General features: G+C 35.7%; 4 protein-coding genes across 4 annotated transcripts; all 4 read left to right on the forward strand.

Annotated features, from left to right (window-relative positions):
* The first annotated feature begins 1921 nt into the window (after window positions 1-1921).
* On the forward strand, window positions 1922-11656 carry LOC113495900 (transmembrane protease serine 9-like). Its single transcript, XM_026874901.1, has 10 exons — window positions 1922-2176; window positions 2285-2558; window positions 2737-2835; window positions 3317-3510; window positions 3922-4029; window positions 9907-10146; window positions 10317-10590; window positions 10700-10795; window positions 11045-11238; window positions 11444-11656. Exons 1-10 carry the CDS (start codon window positions 1928-1930, stop codon window positions 11546-11548), a joined length of 1833 nt encoding a protein of 610 aa, XP_026730702.1. The 5' UTR covers window positions 1922-1927; the 3' UTR covers window positions 11549-11656.
* Window positions 11657-15958: 4302 nt separating this feature from the next.
* On the forward strand, window positions 15959-18397 carry LOC113496182 (brachyurin-like). Its single transcript, XM_026875327.1, has 5 exons — window positions 15959-16177; window positions 16417-16690; window positions 17030-17137; window positions 17824-18017; window positions 18259-18397. The coding sequence occupies exons 1-5, from the start codon at window positions 15980-15982 to the stop codon at window positions 18361-18363; spliced, it is 879 nt and encodes a 292-aa protein (XP_026731128.1). The 5' UTR covers window positions 15959-15979; the 3' UTR covers window positions 18364-18397.
* Window positions 18398-19501: 1104 nt separating this feature from the next.
* Window positions 19502-21060, forward strand: LOC113496180 (brachyurin-like). Its single transcript, XM_026875326.1, has 5 exons — window positions 19502-19750; window positions 19826-20099; window positions 20370-20474; window positions 20627-20820; window positions 20921-21060. Exons 1-5 carry the CDS (start codon window positions 19517-19519, stop codon window positions 21023-21025), a joined length of 912 nt encoding a protein of 303 aa, XP_026731127.1. The 5' UTR covers window positions 19502-19516; the 3' UTR covers window positions 21026-21060.
* A 2332-nt stretch (window positions 21061-23392) lies between these two features.
* LOC113496183 (collagenase-like) lies at window positions 23393-25161 on the forward strand. Its single transcript, XM_026875328.1, has 5 exons — window positions 23393-23646; window positions 23978-24245; window positions 24362-24460; window positions 24538-24731; window positions 25011-25161. Exons 1-5 carry the CDS (start codon window positions 23425-23427, stop codon window positions 25113-25115), a joined length of 888 nt encoding a protein of 295 aa, XP_026731129.1. The 5' UTR covers window positions 23393-23424; the 3' UTR covers window positions 25116-25161.
* Window positions 25162-26447: the final 1286 nt, after the last annotated feature.

Below are 26447 nucleotides of genomic sequence, written 5' to 3' on the forward strand. Positions count from 1 at the left end.
TTTTTTTGAAACCATTAGGATTACAAGATGATACTTGGTTGTTAGATGTATTCTGTGAAGGGCTTTACGATTTTTGTACGAAATAAACAAAAATTACTTTCATGTATGAGTGATACTTGGAACCCCCAACCATACTTGGAACTGTGGCTTACTTCCAAAACTAATTCGGTTCTTCTTTGAATTTGATTCGGCTTGGTGCGGTCGTGAAATGGTACTATCGAATCAAAACAAGATAGAGTAGCGATTAGGTGATATCAGCGTCGTTAGCCGTCTATCATGAGTAGTTCCAACACGTGCCATTGTACATAGAACAGAACTATCTTTTTTTATTTATCAAGCCCATACAGTCATACGCATTAGTTTCTTTAATTGATAAATATTTTCAGTTCATTGACTGTAATTATACTGCGTTTTAAATTATAATATTATACCCGCAACCCATCTGTTACAAAACATTATAATTAAACAACCGCAAGTGGTTTAATGGCTTAAACAAAGTATTTAGGCCTTAACGGATAAACGAATTAAAAAAAAATGAGATCAAAAATATCCCCACAAAATTAAAATTCTGATCAGTCAGGTTCAAAAGGATTCAAAATTCAAGTTGTAAATGCACAACATATTTTCGTACGAGTTACGCTGATGCTACTAACACAAAGGCACCTCTATTATTAAAATTGTATACAGTATTATAAAATGGTCATCAGCAGCTCACCCGCACCAGCTTTGCTACAACAACTCGAAAAAACAACTACTATTTTGCCAACTTCAGTAATCATGTATACACAACTTCAGTAAGTGCCTATAAAGCAGATCATGGTAAGCAACATTATGACTTTTAACTTCAGTAGAGCAGCTACTATTGGCAGCAACGTAATTAATTAACAAAATTTAATAGTTCAGATTAGAATTATTCAGCAGAAATGACGTATCTATTATACCTATTGATTATTACAGCTATATAGAAGTAGTTATGACTGTAGTGGTGAAATTAAAAACGAAAATAACTCTTATACCTTTTTAAAATTACGAATTACAGCTATTCAGTGTCTCTGTTACAAGCAATCCGTATTCAGGTTTTCTGTATAACAATGATGCAATATTTAATACCTATTTGATTATCCATTACATTATTTGTACAGTGTTATAAGAGAATGTATATTTTAAGTAATAAGCTTTATTACTTAAAATATATTTACCATTGCCTTGGAATTTGTAGAGTCGATCGATATCTTGCAAGACTAGTCTAATCAGGAAACTACTCACACCTAAGCTGATGAACAAATAAAGTATGGTATGCCGGGTATCGGAGGGGGGCTGACTCAGGGCGTGAGGCTGTAGGCCAGCTGCATGCTGCCGTCTTTACTGATTTTTAACAGTAATAATACATAACTCACGCACATTGTCCAATCTAAAAGCTTTCGGAGTAAATATTGTTCCCTTATATTGCAACTCCTTTTAATTGCTGTGGCAAAAATCAGTCTTTCACATAATCAGTCAACATTTTCCTTTTCGTAGCAATTTATGAGTAACAGTATCTTCTGTATGAAATGGATTTATATTTATCCAAACATATGTAAAAATAAGGTGAGTCAAATGGATCATAGATTTTCTTTACCAATAAAATAAGAGGTATCTTTGTGATCTCGAACTGAAATCCGACAATCACGAGTTGTAAAGGGTGTTTTAATTTTCCAGAAAACTATTTTTACTCCTCTCTACTACACTCGGTGAAGAATAAAATTAATAATATTTCACACATAACAAAAACACCGGATTGCACATATAGCCAGTAATCTTACTAAAAACGACTGCTGAATGCTTTCAGGTAACGATAAGATCAAATCAGATAATATTAATGTTAATTCTTTAGATAATATACCACTTATCTAACCTACACCTATTCTATATAAAATTAATGCGAAACATGATTGCACCAGTTTTAATTAGCACCACCATGAAGGCGTTCATCGTTTTAGCACTTTTCGGCGTGGCAGGCTTGGCCCAAGCCGATGTTGCGGTGGACGCGTTAGACTCTACGAACACGGCCTATGGATACATCAGAAACCACGGTATCCCCGAAGCGGAGAGGATTCGCGCGGCTGAGGAAAAGTACCTCGAGCAGACAAGGATCGTTGGCGGAGTCCCCGCTGGTGCTGGACAGTACCCTTACCAGGTAAGTGTTCTCTACAGACTAGTATTTATTAAGCTACTAAAAGAAGCTCTATAGAGAGAACTCTATATGTAGTTACTAAATAATACTTTGGTTGGTTTTCTCTTCCAGGCTGGACTTCTGCTGTCAATTATTGGTTTAGACGGTCTTGGTGTTTGCGGTGGTTCCCTCATTAGCAACAACAGAGTCCTCACAGCAGCCCACTGTTGGTTCGACGGTGTGACTCAATCATGGAAGATTACTGTTGTCCTTGGTTCCTCTACACTGTTCACTGGTGGACAACGACTTGAAACCAGTGTGGTTGCTACCCACCCTAACTGGAACCCCCTGCTGATTCGTAATGACGTCGCCATCATCTACTTACCAAACGCAGTCCAATTTAGCAGTAAGCATAACTATTACATAAATATTTTTTCACGTTAATTAAACATGTAGCTTGAAATGCAACAGAAGTGCTACCTAAGAGTAACTGTGATACTAAGTAATTGCTTATGTTTGTAGTACTACATTTGTACTCATCCAGTATGGCAACTTGTAATAAGGACTGGTATTAACTGTTTCAGACCTCATCTCTCCTATTTCTCTGCCTTCTGGAGCTCTTCTATCTGAAAACTTCGCCGGTGAATCAGCCATCGCTTCAGGATTCGGAAGAACGAGTGACAGTAAGTTATATAACTAATCTAAATAATAAAAGAAATATAAACTTCAGGATCATTTAAAAAAATGCATTTATTCTAGATAAACAAACGATTAATTTGCTTATTAACATCGAATAAATCCACTCTTACTATTGTCATTCAGATTTGATATTGTAAGTGACAAAACAAAGATAACAAAATGTACAAAATTCAGAAGAAAATTCTATAATCAGCAAAAAGAAAATTGAAACTAAAAGAACCTACATCAATAAAATTACTCTTAAGGTTTTGAACCTATCAAGAACATAAAGAAAAATGCATTTATTTGTACAATTGGAGCATCATCCAAAAAGTTTATATTGTAGCTAAGCGTCCTTGCTTACAAATGGATTTGGAAGAAGGTGTTCTAATAAGAAATTTGAGTTAATTTTATCTCAAAAAGTTTACTGTTAAATGTATCTTTAATAAAATTACACACGCTAACTGTTCTGATACTGTTTTTCAGCCGCTTCAATCACCAACAATCAGTTCCTGAGCCACGTGAACTTGAACGTGATCACCAACAGCGTCTGCTCCTTTGCCTTCCCCCTGATCTTGGACGCCAGCCACATCTGCACCAGCGGTATCGGTGGTGTTGGTACCTGTGGCGGAGACTCCGGCGGCCCCCTCGTTATCACAAGGGACAACAACAGATACTTGGTGAGTTTTTTTATTCACAAACTACAAGCAGATGTTTAATATTAAATAATACCAGCCAATAAATGTTCCACTGCTGGACACAGGCAGTCTTCGCATACAGGGTAGTTTTCGAGTATTGATCACCACGCTACATTACTGCGATTTTAGATGCCAATATTTGGAGTCCAGGTTTCCTCACCATTTTGTCAGTATAATTAAAAAAGTACACATAACTTGTAAAAAGTCAAAATGTCACTTGGCGTCGTCGTTGGGATCGAACCTGCACCATACATTCACCATCCATGATTTGTATGCACGAATAAAAATCAGTGGATGTATAATAATGGAAAAAAGAAATCTGGAAGTAGTGGGTTTAGTTTGTTGAGCAAGCATTTTTTTTTTAATTCTTCATGTTTTTTTCTTCGTTCACAGATTGGTGTGACATCTTTCGGATCAGCCTTAGGATGTACTGCCGGTCTTCCCGCAGCGTTCTCAAGAGTCACCTCCCACATCGACTTCATCCAGCAGCACATTAGTAATTAAAACCAGTCATTAAAAATGTTTGACTTGTAATAAAAAGTTATTTAATTCTGGTCTTGTTTCAAACTACATGGTTAAATTATCCAGGTCTATTTAAGACCTGGATAATTTAAGAATAGCTTTTACGTATGAAATTAAACGTATTTCAAGAAAGAAAATATCATTCAGCGGTTTAAGCATTTTTATTTATTTTATTTGTAAGAATATCTAACAAAAGACACAACTGAAGTTAATAACATGGTATACAATGAAATAATGACAAAAGTTTTGTTTTAATCCACACCCAAAACAATACGAAGAATTAAATGAACGTCTAGTTGCTATTTTATAGCTTATCAAAATACTTATATTATTACGTACCTTAATATGCATACCTATCTAAATTGTTAATTCTACAAATTGACAATAGCGCCACCTGCATTTAGAGTTCGAAATCTGTTGAAGTAGCAGTTGCCCCAAATGACTCCCCATCTACGCCTGAAGATGGCGTTAACAAATGTTTACAAGTAGCCGAAGTAAAAAATATTTCAGATAGTCCTGTAGAAAATAACATCAAGGGTAAAGGTGTATATTTATATCGCTATTTCACTGGCACATTTGCAATTCTAGAAAGGACACTGACTTTTCGATGAAAATCATTCAAAAAGTCGAAGAACTATAGAAAACTTTAAAACAAAATATATCGAAATATCTTTCCATTATTGAGTTTAGTGAAAGCTTCAACCCCATTTTGTAGTTTATGGAATTTGTATGAGTAATATGTTGCTCACAAAATACATACATTACATTGGTTTCACAGCGCTTTTAGAAAACCTGTTATGAGCATATTATTTGCACAGATCATAGATACTGCTCACAATCTTTCGTTAATTGATGGTAAAATTATTTTGATTTGATTTTGATTTTACCAGTCCTTGATGTTCCACTGATGAGCACCGGATTCTTCCGATATGGTTCGCTTAGAGCGTTGATTACCACACATTGTATACTCTCAGCGAGCCAACGCTACAACGACGCGATATTTACAATTGGGAAACCACAAACACCGAGACAAGAGAATTTTATACATTAAATTCAAAATTTATTATTTTGTCTTCGCATACTGTAGGACACTGTCACTCTTTTAAACAGTACCCACTGTAGAGTAGTGTAGAGACAATTAAACCTCTCCTCTCCCCTTTCATTGCTTTACGGTTTATATTAGCCGTTCTAATTTAGTTAGAGAAGTCAAACTCATCCCAGGATCTCTCTCCACATACTTAAAAACTGTTTATTCTGTAGACCGAATCACGATATAGACCCTTAAAATTATATCGTGATTCGGTATATCGATAGGAATTATAACCTCGGGATGGGCATTAAATGTCTTTACAGTTTCTTTCCTAATGCGATGCGACACAACGATTTTTTGTAATATTTCTTATCTTCTATACAGAAATTTGCGTAAACAATTATAAATACTGATAATTTTGATGATAACTGACTCACTAACTGATATTATTCTATTTAGAACGATAAGACGTTAGATTTGTTGGACGTAAAAGGGGAATCACTGATTCTTCTTTCTCGGTTGATTAAATATCTGTTGCCAGAGGTTTAACCCGCCCAGCCTCTGGACGTGGATTGACACTTCTCGGAAATAATCACATTTTTTAACAAGTGATACTTTGTAATTCGCATTTACCATAGGAAAGGCATTGGTGTGAGCTGGGATTCGAAACAACAATCTTAACTCAACAGACCACTGTCCATGAGGATTCCTAAGCCTCAAAGAAAAAAAATGCTTTGACTTACTTAAGTGCGTGTAAATTTTATTTAAACTACTATTTTCTTCAAAATAGGAAAATGCATTTTTATTATTTTCGCAATGTTTATTCATAACATTCATAAATGAAATCGGTAGAAGAGATAAGATATTACAGATTATTAGAAGCAGTTTCCGTTTCTTGAAAGTTTTGAGGTGACTAATCTTGAAAAACATTGAACCTTACGCTTTTCAGTGTTAAGGATAGGGTTTTTAATCAGTTATAAAATCAGTTTTAAAAAAAGTAGCATAAAGTTTTCTGGGACCTGAATACGAAAGGCGTTAAACATCATCAGATTTTATAATTAGTAAATTGTATTTTAAATTCAAAGAATAAACCCATACTTTAATACTAATCTTATTAATGCGAAATTATCTCCAATATTTCAGTGTAATGGCCGACTGTAATGAAATTTGGTAAACGCATAGTGTAGAAAAAGGTAATGGCCTCTATCGTGTAGAAAGAGGCCATAACCGTATGCGTTTACAAAAACCTGAACAGGTAAACTTTAACTTTAACTTTAACCGAAAAAGTATTAAGTATAAGGGGTGGTAATGAAGGTTCCAAGTTTATATGACATTTTTTTGGTATGGACCACTGCTTTAAAATTTGTTTTAAATATTATTTATTTAAGATAATCAAACGTGGACAGCGGTTTTTGGTTGTTTTTCCAACGAAAATGGGAAACCCGCGCTTTAAGCGCAATTTAAACTAAAGACCACACAAATGGAGTCGCAAGCAACAGTGAGTATGTATATATATATTGATAAAACTGTAGGTTTTATTATTGGGTTTTTTTGACTTACCAATATCATTACACTGATTAATTACTGATCGATTTGGATTTCCCTTGTGCCTCATGACGTACCTTTATCTAAGTAATTCCAGCCTCGTTTAACTGGTCTATCAAGTTTCTTAGATAATAAAAACCCAAAAAATATCAACCTTATTGTTCCATGAAGTGCGTCGTTTAAGCAGCTGTAAGCTAAGCAACGCAAAATCGTTTAGTCTTTGTTTCACCTAGACGGGTAAAACATTCGCGGTTCAAAACGGCATAAAATTTCGCGATTTGTTCATTGTGCCACAAAAGTTATCAATTGGATACAAAGTACGTTCAATTTCATTTTAGATTTTCATCCTACATTGCTAACACGTACTTGGCATTGATAACAAAATGTATTCTGAATCATTTGCCTAGCATTTTGCTAAGCTAAATAAGGCAATCAGCGTATAAAAAATAGCGAACCCCCGCTTGTTACCACTGCGGCAGTAGCGAGAATATGGCGCAGCACAAGCTTCAGCAATGTCCTGTTTGAGCTGAGCAGCATTGGACACTCGCCGTGAACATTGGTCAGTTATCAGGTCGCCTTCTGCCCTAATTGCCTCTATGTCTTTGATCAGAGAATCTTGGAGTGCCGTCACGTGAGTGATTTAGTACAAAGAAGTGAAAGCACAGAAAAAACAGCGAAACGAAGTGACCATGCCCTAAGCCGCCGACGAGCAAGGGGCAAAAGAGGGGTCCAATTGGCTCTCCTCCACCCATCATGATTAGCCTCGGACAGCAGTTTTGGTGAAGACTACTTTACTATAACAAAGAAAGACACTGCTATTCGTCATGCCAACGATGCAGTTAATATCATTGGATATCCCCTGTCGGGAGCTGCGGTTCTCTGCGACGAGCATTCCCGATTTGCTCCCGACAAATGGAACGGGGAAGAATGCTAGTTATTTTAACCGGTAAGAGTCCTGTACACTTTTTCGCCTTCCGCATTCCTCATGACCTTCCATGAGGATTTCCATTGGGCAAAAAAATGCAGTCAGCATATCGATTTTGACATTTAATCCCTCCACCCTCAATTAGGATGATTTAAATCGACCAAATGAAAAAAAGAACATCCAAGAAGAATAAATCTTTCTAATTTTTTTTTTTTATACAACATTGATCCTGCGCTCTGACACAGGATATTTCAAACACCGCGAATAATGTAAAGCAGAAAGTCATTGAAATTTTAATTACCTTGTAAATGCAATGTTAATGTATTTAATTGCGTTAGCCTGAAAATAACGCGTCAGTTTCAGAGTATCTCATAGAGATAATTTTTATCTCTCATTAAACGAGTACAACTCTGCTATTACAGGTTCTTCATTCATCTTCCTATCTCGAGACGTCTTCAGACCCTTGTTTCTTGACCACGTAATAACTACAGGTATAGACTGTTGATTTTAAATCAAATATGTTTTTCGATTAGCACCTGATGCAACAAGTGCTCACTCCAATCAAATCAGAGGCCCTGTCACTATCTCTTAAAGTTAGACATTTGCAGTCCCTATACATAATATAAAATGAAGTGGTTCCCGTTGTCTGTTTGTCCCTGCTTGCTGGGATTGCTGCTGTATGCTTAAATTATTTTTAAACAGATACAGACGGAGTAATTCAAGAGGAACGTTTTTATGTATAAAACATGCATAAATAATAGATTTTTCTATGGCAATGCCTATTTTATAACGCTTGTTGGAACGTACAAGATCAGGACAAAATAATGTACTTCAATTTGTATAACTTAAAATTTTCTACAAAAATACATGACAGTAAGACACGTGCCTATGTTTCAAGGTAGGCTCGCTATAATCATTGTAATGCTAACAAATTTTGTTCTAAATCAAAGATTTTTTTCATAAAATTTATAGCGGCTAAAACATTATCATTTTCTTCACACATGTCACAGGAATTTATTAACAAATATGTATTGCCAAATAGTTATCCATTATTGTCATTATTCGTTTGTTGGCATATCGACAGTAGGTACGCAACATGGATTAACTCATTATGATAACACTTAATATGGTGCGTCGTGGATTAGTGCTTAGGAGATAAGGTGAATTAATTACATATTTTATTTATGGACATTGGAAGGATAAAAATACCAAATTTCCCTCTGGTCAGGGGCCTGTTTTTATATTGAAACGGACATCGACCATTACGTCTACTGATTGATAGTTCCAGTTGGTAATCCATCCGTCTAAAATAGTATTTAAGTAAAGAGTTAAGACCACGGATTAGGAACAAAAACATTACGGCAGTTATTTAATCTGATACGCTATAAAAAGGTTTTATTTAAATAAACAAATCTGGTACGTGAACGGAAATAAAGTATCATAAAGATAAAGTAATAAATGTAACTATATTGAGCTAACGTAAGTCCGCAATAAAAATCAACACATCTAATCACAATTATGAATGGTAAGGATAACAATTACCAAACCAAGTATGATAATATAGGCTAAAAAAAAATATTCAAAATGAAATTAAATGTACAGAAGGCTCATTTTAATCCGTCCTGTCCACTCCTAATATAATCAGTAAGTAGCGATCAGTGCATTATTATGTTGTAAATATTGGGAGCTTTTCAAACAGTTTTCTTCTTTTCCCTAAAATGATAAGTTGAAACTGGGAAAGCTCATACATTGCCGATCGTAGATCGTGCTGTAATCGGTTTGTAACTTTCATAAAAAAACAAGTAGTGAAGGCAAACAATATAAATGTAATACTCCTAACCGACATTATGTAAAATGCATTTCAAAATGTCCCAAATAGCTATGACTTAACAGACACACGTCGAGACGATGGCCCCTTAACCGCCTGTGTCTCCGTGCGACCCTAAAGGGCTGGGACTCTTCCCATGAAGATACCCATTGAATTAAAAGAGATACAAATATAAATCTTATTAACGAATACATAACAGAAGTCCATTGAAAAAAGTATTCGTAAATAAACTGGTTTTGTCGCTTATTATCGATTGTAAATTATTTGAAGAAAATCGGCTGATCTTTGAAAGGTAATCCTGTAAAAATGCATAGGTATTGTCGTTGCATTTTGGAGTCTTCATTTGGTATGTTACTCCCATGTATTATGTTCGTGATATACTTAATTAAAACTTTCTGTTTCTGTCATAACAACCAAGTCATACACATACTTAACCTTCTGGTTCTTTTTTATATTGTAATAAGTTTTACTCACCAATTCAGCTTATCTACTTAATAAACTTGCAATCTGTTAAGGATTTGATATAAATATGAATCTAGCACTAGTACTTGTACTTTGGTAATCATCAATATCATAATGAAGGTGTTTATTCTGTTCGCTTTGGCAGCCGTTGCTTACGGCAACGCTGTACCATCAATCCCCAACACCGCATATGGATACATCCAGAACTATGCTATCCCACGCGCTGAAGCTATCCGGAAGGCCGAGGAACAGAGTGTACGAATCGTCGGCGGTTCACCTTCTGAACTTGGTCAATTCCCTTACCAGGTAAGCTATTGTTTTATCTATAATGATTAAAATAAAACTAAAAGACATGACTGTAAAGAGTTTTTATTGCTATGCATCAAATACACCTGAATATCATCTTCATTATGAAGTATGGTGAATATTCACTACAATGGATTCTCGTTTTAAACTATTATTTTTCTTTTACTTAGGCTGGTCTTCTGGCTACCTACGAGAACGTCCAAGGAACAGGTGTGTGCGGAGGTTCCCTGATCAGCGAAGACAGAGTTCTTACTGCCGCTCACTGCTGGTATGATGGTACAAACCAAGCAAACCAGTTTACAGTTGTCCTTGGCTCCGTATTCCTATTCTCCGGTGGTGTTCGCCAGGAAACGCGCCAAGTTGTTGTTCACCCCGCTTGGTCGCCTCTGCTCATCCGTAACGACGTTGCCATCATTTACCTGCCTGCCAAAGTCTCGTTCTCAGGTAATTGAAAGAGTTTAAGAAATTTTTCATGAATATTTAATATACAACCAATAACTTAATTTACCAACATTGGTGTGATGATTACATTCTGAGGTTATTTTTTTTGCAGAAACCATTTCTCCTGTTGCTCTGCCTGCTGATGATGAAGAAAGTTTATTCGTCAACGCTCAAGCTGTCGCTTCCGGTTTTGGAATCACCAGTGACGGTGAGTACCCTTATTCAGGTTCAAGATTAAAATCCTCTTTAATCATTGCATCGAATGCATTTAACGTTATATGTCTTTAATATGTTTATAATACGGAGTAGATTAAACATATACTATTAACAAGGTGGCTCCATTATGTCATGAATCATGTGATTCCTTAAATGCAAATAAAATACCGAATGTCCAAAGTCTTAATCTTCAACTAAACATTTATTAAAAGTATACAATGTATGTTTTATCATATTTCAGGCTCTGGCATCAGCGGCGCTCAAGTCCTGAGTCACGTCAACCTGCAGGTCATCAGTAACAACGTTTGCTCGTTTGCCTTCCCATTGATCATTCAAGACTCCAACATCTGCACCAGCGGCATTGGAGGCACCAGCACCTGCAGAGGCGACTCTGGCGGTCCCCTTGTGGTTGACCAGGACGGCACTCCTACTCTGGTATGTAGTAGCTATGACCTGCTTGGTTTTGTTTTTTATTCTGCCTATAAAGATAAATTTTAGTACTTCGTGTACGTAAAGTTTAATTTTCATTTTTATTGAGTTTATAATTTTATGTGTGCAAAACACCCAAAAAAAAATATTTTATACGTGATACTTTTATTTTTAACCTATTTATTTAATAAAAATCATTTTATTTTTACAGATCGGTATCACCTCTTTCGGTTCTGCTTTGGGATGCCAAATTAACTTCCCTGCTGCCTTCGCCCGCGTCACATCCTTCTTGACTTTCATCAAGAGCCACCTGTAAACTACTTCGACACACATAAAAGGAAGCTTCTTCCAAATTCTTTTTACATATATTAAAAACCTAAATATATATAATGTGTATTATACTGTATTAAATTAACAAAAATAATTTTGTGTTTATTTTCCGATACTAAATAATTTACTATCACTACATATTATAAAACAGAACTTTTCTGCTCCTATGTCCCCTTGACTACTTAAATCTATGAAACTACTAGTACTACTTCAGATTTTGGAGCGGTTTTTTTTTTAAAGATAAAGTGATGAGGAAGATGTATGATTTAGTAACGAACCATTTTAGACTTGTCAAATGTATTTACAATTTTTTTAACCGCACGAAATACATCAAAATAATGTTCTACAACATTGTACACCATAAAAAGATCTACAAAAAAGTCTCAAACAGCTTCTTTTAAGGTAGACTCACCATAACCATTTTTTCGGCTATTAATTTTATTCCAAAACAAAGGAAGAGAGAAAAGAAAGGTACTTAATTATCCTTCTCAAAATGACGGGCCTGTTGGTCTAGTGGTTAGTGAACCTGACTGCTATACCGGAGGTCGAGGGTTCGATTCCCGCCCAGGAAAAATGTTGTGTGATGAGCATAATTATGATCATTTGTTCTGGTGTAATTTATCTATAATATGTATTTATTTAGAAATATAGAAGTAAGTTTATCAGTTGTCTGGTTATCATAACACAAGCTCTGCTTAGCTTGGGATCAGATAACCGTGTGTGAGTTGTCCCAGGATTTATTTATAAAAAAAAAGTACGAAAACTGTGTCTAATTTTCAATTTTTCAAATTTCAAACGCTGATTGCAAAGTTCTTCTATTACGATGCAGAGATGGTATGAACCCTTATCAAAGATAGAACGTAAAAGAAATTCTGTGACCCATATTAGCATTACTCCCGTGCGAAGCCGGGGCGGGTCGCTATTATATCAATATAATAAAATACATAGTTTGTTTCTTGTTTACTACTGTTCATCTGAATGGGTTTCATGGCTCTTTGGGAGAGCCAGTTTTGCTGTCAAATATTCAGGTGAAAATATTTGACAGCAAAACTGGCTCTACTGTATTTCTGGAATCAAAACAAATTCGTACATCATTTTATTTACTGAAAAATAAGGACCTTGTAAAACATAATAATGTCCCCAGTCAGAAGAAATATGGACTTCTTATTCATAACATTCACGTGTTGCGGTGCTTGCAGTTAAACTCCTCCGTAACAGCTCGACCGATTTTCATGAGATTTTGTGTTCATTATAATGTATTAATGTAAATGGGTACAAGTAGGTTTAATAATCGGACAAAATCTGTTTTTCATCCCCCTAAATGTTACAGGTCCGCTCCTAATTTTTTTTTTCGTGTACGCTAGGTATTCACTAGAAATAATTTAAAAAATATAATTCAAAAACAGAACAAGTGCGAGAAAATCAAGAAAAACGTAAGTGCCGTACAGAAAAACAAGATCAGCTGAAAAAAAGGGTTCCCATCGAATTGGTGACCATAGGTACTAATTGTTGCCTTACCACAAAGCAAGAGGAATATATCATCTGTAACAAAATAACTATCCAGCCATCATAAAACAGCTTAACGACAAACCGTTTTATCTTTTAGGACATAAACATACGCGTAAGCTTCCAGTCTGACCGGATGGAGCTGAGTACCGGTGTTTTACAAGGAGCGACTGCTCTGTACTGCTCTGATCTAATCGATTCCGAAATATTGATATTGGTGCTAGTGTGGAACAAACAGTAGCACTTTTTTTTGTAAAGCTTGGAATCGGGTAGTGTCAGGCTCCTACTGACCAAACTTGAACCACCGTGCTACGTCATCCGCGTTTTTGACAGGTGTACAGCAATGCATCATATAATTAGTACCGCTACCCGTCGCAGCTTACTCAGCCTAGAAATATTTCTTCTGTCACTACTACCACAGACTTTTTTACTTTTAAGGACGATTCACTGGACAGGAGAGTAGCAGCATTTCACTGCAATTAGTGTTACAAAAAAAAAACAAAGTGTAAGGGGTGTAAACATAATTATTCCGTAATTTAAATTAAATTACAATAACATTAAATAGAAATAAATGAACATAGTTTACGAATAGGGCGTAGACTTAGCTTACCTACATGATACGGAATGCAAACCTTATCGCTCATTCTCTGTTTTTCCAATCATACGTTTTCAAAGGGTTTTTACTCCAAATTTCATTAATCGCATTAAAATCTGTATTTCCCATCAAATCAATCGCTAAGATAGTGAACAATTAACACAGAAATAATCCATTGATAAAAGGCTGCTGTTTTAATGGATATTATGATACTAATTTCTTCATGCCGCCCGGTTCCGTATTTTGAATATCAGCCTTATTTTGACAACCGTGCGTCGTGATTTTTTTACTCGTACTTCTAAGTTAGGTATTAAACTGTTTATTCCAAAAGGCAATTTAAGCATGTTTAAGAAAGCACAAAGATTGGTCAAATATTTTATTTGACGTATTACGGAATTGAAAACATTAATATTTTTAATTTGAATCAATTGGCCACAATGCTAAAATACTTTGAGAAAAACGTAGTCTCGTATAATAGAAAATGTAGATGACAGTATCTTATTTGTTTGATAAGAGAGTAATTAAAGTCAAAATACTGCATATCATTGCCATAAAAATGGATACAAAACGACGAATTTGATATTTAAATATTTAAGATTATAAGAAAATAAAGTAAGCTTTCCGGGGGTTTTTAGGACAATTTACCGAACTGTCACGAGTAAACCGTTAGTCACACACGTGTAAATAAGTATAAGATGCAAAAATCCAATCATTGTCTATTTAATTTAAATATTAACTGTCACCGTTATGAAAAAAATTTATGATGTTTCCTGCTTCATACTAATATTATAAACACAAAAGTTTGTATGTATGAATGAATGGGTAGATACTTGTTTCTCTCTCAGGCAAAAACCACTGAATGGATTTAGACGAAACTTGCTACACACATAGATTAATTCCAGTAGGTATGGCCAAAAAGTCTGAAAGCACGGAAATTTGCTCTGGTTGCTTACATGTTACTGTTATATGTGTATGTGTATATCGTAGATTCTCGTATCATCGTAGGTAGAATGTGGATAATCATTACTTTACATACGCACCTGAAGTATATCAAATGCTGAACGGTCATTCGGACAATAAGAATTTACTATAAAATCATTTGAATTTTAGAATTGCTATTGTATTCTGTGTAAGTAAGTACTTGCACGCACAACACGGCACGTGCCTCGCACTTGACCGTTTTTTTTAAAAACCTGCTGTCATATCTTATCTAAATAGACACATCAACCATCAGTTGGTATTCTGAACAAAATTACGCTTCAAGCGACATGAAGCGTGATTTAACAAACCGGTAGCGGTAGCACTGGAGAAATTTGAACACCATACACAAGCAAGGCATTTTAGCGCTCATTCTTATAAATTTGTTGTAAATATAACTCGGAGTGGTTTTCTGAAGGTTCAAATCTGAACTTTTCGTCTGCTCTCGAGTCTGTGGAGGTTGATGTGCAAGGAGTTAAAGCGAGCGATATGCCACGACACGCTGGTCACGATGACACTCTTTAAAGTTCTTTAAAAAATAAGTTTCTTAGCTTTATTAATCACGTACCAAGATCAAACCGAATGCAATCCATACAAAGTAGTACGCCAACACTCTAATACCTGTTGCTGTCAAACTAGGTTTGAAGAATTATTAAAATTTAATCTCGCTTTAAAAATATACGAAAATTCTACATTTCTCTTCCTCCCTTCTAAATTCATAGAATTTAAATATTTTCTTTACTTTTTCGAATGTTATTTTTGACTAGACAAATTAATTTTATTAATCATACGCCTCTTGTCGTCAAACATAGGTACTGTTTGACCAAAAACAACTTCATTACTATACATCTAATTTTACATCAAATATACATTCCTACAACTTTCGAGCGCACAAAGCCAGGTGGTTGAGGTCACTTCACCAAACATACTGGGCGCTAAAATTCTGCTAAAGATGATTCGTCCAGTGGGTAATTGTCGGAGTTTTTATTTTAATTTTTATTATTTGATTCAGTCCATGCTGAAAAAGATGGAATCAAGTAGTGATTCATCATCCGTGCAACACTCAGAACTACGGAAAACCACGCCAGAAGAGGGAAAATATATACATCAGAAATCGTGGTTCGTACCACTCGAAATAAATACGATAATCACCCAACCAAAAGCTCTTATTTTATAAACAAACCTCTTGGGACAAACAAATTTTGATAACAAAAGCAGCGCCATTGAAACAATAAATTAAACTATTCGATTAAATCTAAAAAACGCCTCGTAATCCGATAACGAATTCATATAAATTTGAAATTTCAGATCTCTTAACTCATTGTTTAGTCGATCAAAATGAAGGTGATCATCTTGTTGGCTTTGGCGACCATCGCTTACGCAAATGTGGAGCCGTTGAGCGGCAACACAGCGTATGGCTACATTCAGAATTATGCCATCCCGTTAGCCAAAAAAATTCGGCAACAGGAGGAACAGATGATGCAACAAAGGATTGTTGGCGGACTTCCATCAGCTCCTGGTCAAATTCCCTTCCAGGTGAGCAAATATGGTTAAATAGTTTTCTATAAAAAAAATATGCGGTGGAACTTGCGTTTCTTATTCACAGCTAGAGCACTTAGGAAGCGTCAACAGCTGGGTGAACCTTATTACTGTCGTACGCAACTGACTTTAATAAAAGTACCACTTAGAATAAGCCTAATTGGAAGAAAATATTTTTATTTGAGTTGGAGCATAACAATTACGTACAAACAATCACATCTTTTCCATTTTTACAGGCTGGTCTCCTGGCTAGTTACCAGGGCATCGATGGTACTGGTGTTTGCGGAGGTTCCCTGATCTCTGCTAACAGAGTAGTAACAGCAGCCCACTGCTGGTTCGACGGCATCAACCAAGCTTGGTTGTTCAACGTCGTCCTTGGATCCACAACTCTTTTCTCTGGAGGCACAAGATTAGCTACCAGCGTGGTTGCAATGCACCCCAACTGGAATCCTGTGCTCGTCCGAAATGACGTTGCTGTCATCTACCTGCCCCAGAATGTGCCATTATCTGGTTAGTGTTTATTTTTTAAACTTCTCCCGCAGTAAAGAATTTAATCCTTGTGTCGCGAGGGGTTACACAAACATTCAAGTGCCCGAGATAACCAGACTCAGGACAAGCATTTGTGGATCACAATAATAGTTGTCGAAGAAACAAAACCAGTTGGTTTGTCTGGCAGTACTAACTTTTTTTATTTTTTTGCCATTACATGAACATTCTAATTTGACAAAGTAACTTAAGATAATTTTCTTACAATAAGTAACTTCCGTAATCTCGCGAAGCGTAATACCTAAATATTATTAACTGTATAAACATGTTTCATTCATTTATGAATGTAATCTATCTTTTTAGGTACTATTTCCCCCGTCGCCCTGCCCTCTGGCAGTCAGATCAATGAAAACTTCGCTGGCGAAACTGGTCTAGCTTCTGGTTTCGGTTTGACCCAAGACGTCTCTCAAGGTAAGAATTGTTTGACTTTTATTTAATTTTATAAAAAAATAATTCCCAGTAATACTCTAATCGAAACAAATAAACACATTCTAATCTTTATTATAAATAAATATTAAAATAAAAACTTATTTAAATAAAAACGGACTTAATTATGTATTAATATACCTTTCCTCATAAAATACAAGTTAAATTTTACGTACAAATAAATTCCGAAAAGCAATAATGTTGTACCTACACACCTGCGAGAGGGTATATAAGATCTCCATAATCCGAAATATATTTCGTTTATCGTACCAATAGCTTGTTAGGACTTCAACTGTTTTAAGCACTAATTAGAAAATGACAAAGAGCCGACAAAAACTTACGATAAGTTTTTGTTTATGTTAATGACAACTTTTTTCTCTAAAGTAATTTCATATGCATCCGACCATGCTGTCATTGGCTGCAGCAAACAGAGTTGTTTAGCAAAAAAACTAGATTATTGATTTAATTGAAACTTAAGCAGTTGGATTTGCTTTGATTCTGTGTAGTATAACGGTCAACATAAAAAACATTTTATTTTGAAAAGTTTGCATAAATTGATAATCTATTATCATCACTATCATAGACAGCCCCGTACCGGTATCGGCTCTGCTGTGTTTTTCGTGTGGCCTTTTTTCTTGCACCTTAACATAACCGTTACCAAATCGTTTCAGGTGGAAGTATCTCGGCCAATCAGGTTTTGAGCCACGTCTCTCTGAATATCGTCTCCAACACTATTTGCAACTTCGCTTTTCCGTTATTTATGCAAGAGAGTAACATCTGCACTAGCGGTATTGGTGGCACCAGCACATGCCGAGGTGACTCTGGCGGTCCTCTAACAGTCACCAGAAACAACCAACCCCTCTTGGTACGTATTTACAATCAATATTTACATTAATCTACATGATAGAGAAATTTGCTCTTGCTTGTTTCAGGATATTGATCGATTTCGTAATAAATAATCTTTTTTTAATTATCCTCTGTAGGATTCCTCTACGCGGAAGGGCTTCCCTCGTCTTGTTCCAAACCTTTACGTCTACTGGTATTTCTGGCCCCTTCATGCTACTCTTTGTTGTCAAATATAATGAATCTTCCTTCTCTATTTACAGGTTGGTATCACCTCGTTTGGTTCTCGAGCGGGTTGCTCTTCTGGTAGGCCAGCTGTCTACGCTCGCGTCACATCCTTCCTCCCCTTCATCTCTCAACACATATAAATTCTGAAATAAATAATGTCTAATAATTCAAGAATCTGTTTTTATTATTTAATATATCCAATGTTATACCAAATCTAGTAGTGATAAAAACCATCAATTCACGATGGAGACACAACATGCAACTTTAATTTGACTTGCTTGACAATTTTGAACCCGTATGGGCTCAGGTGTCAAAACAAAATTTGCGTATTTCAACACCTTTTGACACCTAAGGATCCGTATAAGTTGGATACAGATAGACAAACTAAAAATAAAAACTGTGCGGTGACCGAGCATCGAGTAAATTTATAACCTTGCTAATCGCAGCCTAACCTAAAGCTTTTTCGGATGTGTTATTTTAGCGGTAACAACATGGGAGAAAATTTTAACTGTCTGTCTTGCTTTTTTAGATTCAGCCTGGTGACGGACGGAAAACGGGTAAGCTGCGTTACCTTTGTGTTAGGCTCCGGTTTACCTCTTAATTATTAGTTATATACTAGCTAGATTAACTTAACAGTGGTTCCATACTCCGAAAAAGCTACAATTTTAAAATAATGGTTCATCTGTTTTAGTCACTAGAAGTCTGACACTACCTTCCGTTCAAACCAAAGCAAGGTGAGTCATTCAATAAGTTTCCGATAAAAAAAACTTTCAAGATCATCACAAGTTAGTATATTTTTATACTTCTGGACGTTTATAGTTTAAGAAATCACATAACTTTAGATAAGAATTTAATCCGGAGGGTTTTTGGTTAAAAGGTTAAGCTTATAAATCATCTTAATTAATACGTACCATACATTATGGATAACATAAATAAAATAATAAAGTAGATTAGATTTGCTTAGTCGCAAATTATGTCTTAATGATTTGCAGAATTTATTATTGATCTTTGTGACGACTTAGCATATGACCAGTTTTCGGTTTGGTCTTGATTTCTAGAACGCTGTAAGTATAGGCCAAGTAATTGATGACTTGATGACTTGACTTGAATGATTTTCCTTGTCAGCAAGAACCTAAAACATTATTAACAAAGTCTTTTTTATAGAAGTCATGTATATTTTAACTAAATTCGTCTATTTTAATTAATAAACGTCACTGACTTACGTAATTTAATCGATAAACTACTTTTTAATCTAGTTAATTGCCACCAAATCTGATAAAGATTCATATAAAAATGAAGAAATCAACAAGCATTACTCACTACTTCAAAATGAAAGTGTTCATCCTGTTGGCTTTGGCGACCATCGCTTACGCAAATGTGGAGCCGTTGAGCGGCAACACAGCGTATGGCTACATCCAGAATTATGCCATCCCCTTAGCCGAGAAGATTCGTCAACAGGAAGAGCAGATGATGCAAGAAAGGATTGTTGGCGGGCTTCCATCAGCGTCTGGTCAATTCCCTTACCAGGTAACTGTGATTCTTTTCATCATTTATATAGATCCTTCTAATAAATCCCTTACTTAAATTACTTGTATTTCGCAGGCTGGCCTCCTCGCTAGCTACCAGGGCATCTCTGGTACTGGTATTTGCGGAGGTTCTCTGATCTCTGCTAACAGAGTAGTAACAGCGGCCCACTGCTGGTTCGACGGTGTCAACCAGGCTTGGCTGTTCAATGTCGTCCTTGGTTCCACCACTCTTTTCTCTGGAGGCACCAGATTAGCTACCAGCGTGGTTGCAACTCACCCTAACTGGAACCCTTTTCTCGTCCGAAACGACATCGCTGTCATTTACCTACCCCAGCAAGTCGCAACATCTGGTTCGTAAATAATGAAAAAGAATTTGATTCTCACTCTCTTTTCTTTTCATTATCTTTTGTGACACATATAGTTTAATTGCAAAACGAAGTGTTGTGGTTGCTTTTACATATGAACGATATTAATATCAGCAAAAGTACATTGAAATAATAACAATTATTGTAAGCGACCGTTTTTAAGAAAAATTTAAATCACCAACCGATAAAACCATCCATAAAAATGATCTTATTCTATTTTGGTGAAACATGCTTATTACACAAAATTTTTAACAGCGACCATTGCCCCGATTGCCCTGCCATCTGGAAATGAAGTTAACGAAAACTTCGCCGGTGAAACTGCTGTTGCCTCTGGTTACGGTTTGACCGAATCTCAAATCGGTAAGTCAAAGCTGTTTTTAGTGCTGAGAAAGCGTGGTTTACGCTGTCTTGTTGGGCTCTTCTTCCTGGGCTGTGTAACGGAACAAAAATAACAAAAATCCTTTTTCAATAATCACATAAAAATATATCTAATATTTTATGTAAATTTCCAGGTGGACCACTCCCGCCCAACCAGGTTTTGAGCCACGTCAGTCTGAGTATAATCACCAACAACGTTTGCTCATTTGCTTTCCCGCTCATTCTGCAAGACAGCAACATCTGCACTAGCGGTCTTGGTGGCAGCAGCACCTGCCAAGGAGACTCTGGTGGTCCTCTGGCCATAATTAGAAATAACCGACCAGTTCTGGTACTTGCAATACCTCATAAATTCAACAATTTAACAAAAAATACTTCTTATACGATATTGTCTTTAAGAAAAAAAAAACATTCACTACTTTAATTTACAGGTTGGTGTCACCTCCTTCGGCTCAGCTCTCGGATGCACAGCTGGTCTTCCCGCTGCCTTCGCCCGTGTCACATCTTACCTTAGCTTCCTCTCTCAACACTTGTAAATTCTCAAATAAAATTCCTACACAATCTACCTGCACATTATTTTCTATTCAATTCAAATGATTATTTCAAAACTGTACTAAAGTCTACAATCCACAACAGACTGCTTGTCTTGTTTTGCTTGTGACACTCTAGTGCTAGGTCAGGTAAAATGTTCCTATGTCTCTATTTCTGTATGTCTATTTGTTTTATTCAGCATAAGGATTGTGAGGCATTTGCTACGTCACAAATTTTATAATCATATCGCACTGAAATTTACAGTCTAATTAAATTACTCCGCGAAAGTAAACTACAGCAACTTCAATTAATAGAAGATTAGTCGATGAAAAAATCTTTTTTCTACTCAGTCTCTAATCTTTAAACAATAACTTTTGATTTTACAGGATCATTTGCACGATGATAATATAAAATACTCTGTACATTCCTCTTGAAGAATTGATCACACATTTTTTGACAATTATGTAAACAATATTTAATAAATACAACATCGATAAAATATTTAACAAAACGTCATAGTATTATTAATATGCGTTATCATATTGTTAATATGATAATAATATCATGCGTGTTATCAAGATAAATGCCTTTTAATTGGTTATGTTGATAAAAAATAGTATTCGGGGAATTTCCACATCTCTTGAGCTACATCAACCACCTGATTAAGTCATTTCAGTAAGAAAAAGAAAGGAAATTAAAATATATTAAATCACACATTTACAATACAGCCGTAATTCTATATGACTTTAAATAGTTCTTCGAAATTTGACGCAAGGAAAATGAGAGAAGAAAGAACAAAACTATATATGTATTTTATTTGCTTTGAATTGTTAATTTCTTTGCTTTCATAAAAAGATCCTGACATGTTAAATCACATTTAATATTAAAGTTCATAACAAGGAATACATAATGCTAGAAGTATGCTCCCAGAACCGCCAAAGAACCGGTCCTATACTCATGGTGCTATCCAGTGAATGAAAATTTAAAGAGGTGCACACAGCTAGTCAGCTAGTCTCACGAGGGACCAGTTAACATAGCACGCTTTTTCCTTTTTTTATTTATGAAAATTATTTTCAACCTTTTAGTTCGGATTATTCATAAGTTTTAGTTTTTAATACTATTATTTAGTGTCCATTTTTTCAAGTTGAAAGTAATTGCTAATCTTTTTAATGACCCTTATGAATCTACTAAAACTTACAGAAAAATCTGTTAGAGGGAAGATGGGGAAGATTTCATACAAGTAGGGTCATCATCGGTTGCATTTTAAAAATGTATATGTCTTTCCAAATCGGGTCTCTCTAATAATCTCTTTATAATGTTTAGCAGTAGGCGCTCTAGACGCTTGCCGTAGTGCCTAAAATAATATTTAAAGCAACTGTTCCCCTGATGATAATAAGTATTTCAAAGTAGGAAGTAGAAACGAGTAATAGCAATATACTTAAATGGTTAATGGATGTTGAATGAAAATGTCATCAGCCACGCACACGCTACAAGTGTCGTCACAAAGGCATCCTGTAATTATTTGTCCTTCTTTTAATCATCATCCATTGGCTACAGGCTACGTCACCCATATCGCTCTTCCCTCTGATTCTGACATTAACAAGAACCTTTCTTCATTATATATTATGCCATCGTTTTCGAATTTGACCAGATTAACCGTAGTATTTAATGTTAAGTATATAGTTGTCATCCACAGGTGGTGGCAACATAACGGTTCATCGGCAGCATCAGTTTGTAAGCTACGTCAAGGTGCAGAAAATCCTTTCCTCCAATTATCTATTGTTGTGTTTAAATAAATCAGGTCAATTGCGAGTCGGATTCGCGATCCCAACTTTGAAAAGGCTAAAGCAAAAATAATTTCTTAAGACCCCTAATAATTGTTTTTGTCAGTGATTTGTGAACGATAAACTTTAACATTAACTAATAAAAATTTAAAATAAAGTTTATACTTGAAGGCACCTCCAAGAAAAGGTCAGTTCAGTGGTACATATATTAATATTACCGTAGAGAAGTCAAAATAGTGAATCTTTGTGCCTAAAATTAGCTTTCACTGATAGCGTCTGAGGTGCACCAGAAAAATCCATTTGGTTAGTGCCGAGAAAGGCGAAGATTAAACACAATTTTTCTGAATAAAAACAAATTCCCTTGTTTTATTGCACGGTGTAAAAAAACACTATTCCGCATCGGTCGATGTAAAATAAGAATTTTCATAAAAACAACTAGACACTACTGTATTTGACTTGCGCATGACCACGACTGAAACAATGAAACGTTCCAAGATAAATAACTAATCAAGATTATTAATCAATATTATCTTGAAATCAAAGTCAAAAAGTAGTATAAAGTGGTATAAAAAGGTTCGTAAACGAGATTTGGAAACAAATGCAAGTTTAGCACTTGTAAAATGAAATTGGCTCTGGCTCTATTAGCTCTGACCGCAGTCACATCCGCGAGGAACATCAACCTCGAAGATGTCATCGATCTCGAGGACATCACTGCATACAATTACTTGACTAAAATCGGTCAGCCGTTATTGGAAAGGATACGTAAAGCTGAGGAGGAAGAAGATGTTCAGTCCAGAATCGTCGGTGGTTCGTCAGCATCCCTAGGACAGTTCCCTTACCAGGTAAAACATAACTTTAATGTCTTCAGAATGTTGTTAGGACTGACCCCTTTCTTTGGCCCATACAGACAGCTTTCAGTTCTTGATACTCAAATAAAAATCGTCTCTGCTATGCAGAGTGCGGCGCAGTCGCAACTGCGGCCGCTGAGAAAATGTTATAATTTATGTTATTTACACTAGAATGTAAGATATATGTATAACTAACAAAATATGCATCTATGTTGTCCGAAACAAATGGATTTTAATTTCATAACTATTTTCTATTGGTACATGACTGAAGTCATATTTTTCTATAAGTCATATTTTATTAAAATTTCAAAACCTTTTTGTACAGGCTGGAATTCTCATTGCCTTACCATTCGGTCAGGCTGTGTGCGGTGGTTCTTTGCTCAACAACAGGCGTGTGCTTACCGCTGCCCATTGCTGGTTTGATGGTAACAATCAAGCGAGACAATTCATCGTTGTACTTGGATCTGTTCGTCTGTTTTCTGGTGGCAACAGGCTGACTACAAGTAACGTAGTCATGCACGGAAGCTGGAACCCCAGAATTGTTCGCAACGACATTGCCATTATCAACTTGCCGATGAATGTAATCATTAACAGTAAGTTTTTAACAAAAATATTTTTGAATTGCATCGTTTGATTAAGTGTCTAATGCGTTGTCGAAGCAAATATATTTTCGGCCCAGCAAGTACAAAAAATATTTTTTTGCTTTCAGATAACATCCGTCCTATTGCTCTGCCTTCTGGTTCTCAGCTCAATGAGAACTTTGCCGGAACCAATGCCGTTGCGTCTGGATTTGGTCTAACCAGAGACGGTAAGGAGTTTAATTCGTTATTCAGATTAATTGTCGTGTCCTTGTTAGATGTTTTACTACATTGTTCTCATTCACAGGTGGTAGCATTACCAACGGCCAGTTCCTGAGCCACGTCACAGTTCCAGTGATCACCAACAGCGTGTGCCACAATTCCTTCTCTTCAGTTCTTCACTCTACCAATATTTGCACCAGCGGTGCCAACGGTAGAAACACTTGTACCGGTGACTCCGGTGGTCCTCTCGCTATTACCAGAAACAATAGTCCGCTTTTGGTGAGAAACTTAAAATCGAAGTCGTTGGTTTTTATAATACTCCTTAATGATACGAAATATGAACAATAGCGGTCTTAATGCTGAGGCATTGTATCTATTTTCAAATATTTAGTTTGTTACTAAGATTTTTTTGAGTGGATTTTAAAAGCATTTATAAGTATGTGGGTATATGATGGTGAATTATAGTCAGATTAGAAACATGAAGAAAAACAATTGAAAAGGATTTCTAACTACGTGCATACAAATGGCAAAACTTTAAAATTTCTTGATTTTCTACAGATTGGTGTGTCGTCCTTCGGATCTGACCGTGGTTGTCAGATAGGTGCCCCTGCCGTCTTTGCTAGAGTCACCTCGTTTGTCTCCTGGATCAACAGCCGCCTTTGAACTGTTCAAAAATATCTGTGTAATAAAAAACTATTTTGATACATGACTCCATCTGATTTCATGTTTTTTTCCCTTCTCGCATTTCAGAACAATGCAATGTGCCATTTTAAATATGTCGTGGGATAGAGAAGTGTGGAAAAGTTCAGTAGAGAGCTGAGGTTTTGGACATCATAAGGGAGAACAATTATCAGTATGAACATAATCTACTCTAGTACGTGTGTATGTCATTGAACTCTTCCTAAATGGCTGCACCAAATCATTCACCGATATGAATGATTTTTTGTTTGTCTTTCATTTCGAACCTTCTTTGATTAAGTTAATGCTAAACGTTTGAAATATTATGCTGTCGGTTTGGCTAGTACCTATACGATATCTGTTAAGGTAAGTTTGGTTGTCTTTGACTTTTGATTAAAGATAGATCAGACCAAGCTCCTCAGCTTTTCACATTTAATGATGAGGTCCTGATTCGAAAGATTCAGTGGAGGAATTTCCGTTCTTCAAATGTATCTATTCAAATCAAATGAAATCAAAAAGTTTTTATATCAAATAGGCCGTTTCTCAGGCACTTTTAAAACGTTACTGACTCTAGTTGCACGGTTCCAAAGTGTCATTCTTATGGAGAAGAACCGGCAAGAAACTCCATAAGTTACTCTTTTCAAAATAAAATATTACAGTAGCATTTTACATTAAAATGAATGTCTGCAAAAACAGCGTAAATTAGCAAAACAAGTATCAAATAGCAAAATTTTAATGATTTTCTATAAAAACTGACATCCGGAGAAGAAAAACGTTACAATGAAGTAAGTTTTGCTGAGGTTTACACTGTTGATACATACACAAAGAATACTTCAGAAAAAAAAAGGAAAACAACTTATTAATTATTTTTTAAAAGGCTTTGTAATTATTATTTTTTTGCTTTTACAACTCCGAAGCTTGAGCTGTGGCCTAGGTACGTTCTAGACACTGAGGAATTGCGCTCTTGTGAAAAAACTCGTAAGGTGAAATTTCAAATGCGCCAGGTGCGTTGGAAATTTTGTAGGCTATTATAATGGCAGCTTTCTCCTAGATCAAAGGATTGCAACTTATGGACGTAGTACTATTATATATATTCTGTACTTAGTTAAAAAGCTTAAAAAAATAAATCTTTTATCAATTAGTGTGACTTTCAAATAAAAAACGAATGAGCCAAACTTCATGATTTTGGGATTATGAGACCAAATAAAAACTATTTCACGTTAAAGAATTAACAAAATCCAGTCCAAAGTTCTGAAGTAACAAACACACCTCTTGAAAATGGATAATTAAGCATGGTTTAATCAATCAGACAAAAAA

Source organism: Trichoplusia ni, chromosome 7 (assembly GCF_003590095.1).
Source record: "Trichoplusia ni isolate ovarian cell line Hi5 chromosome 7, tn1, whole genome shotgun sequence".
Taxonomy (NCBI): domain Eukaryota; kingdom Metazoa; phylum Arthropoda; class Insecta; order Lepidoptera; family Noctuidae; genus Trichoplusia; species Trichoplusia ni.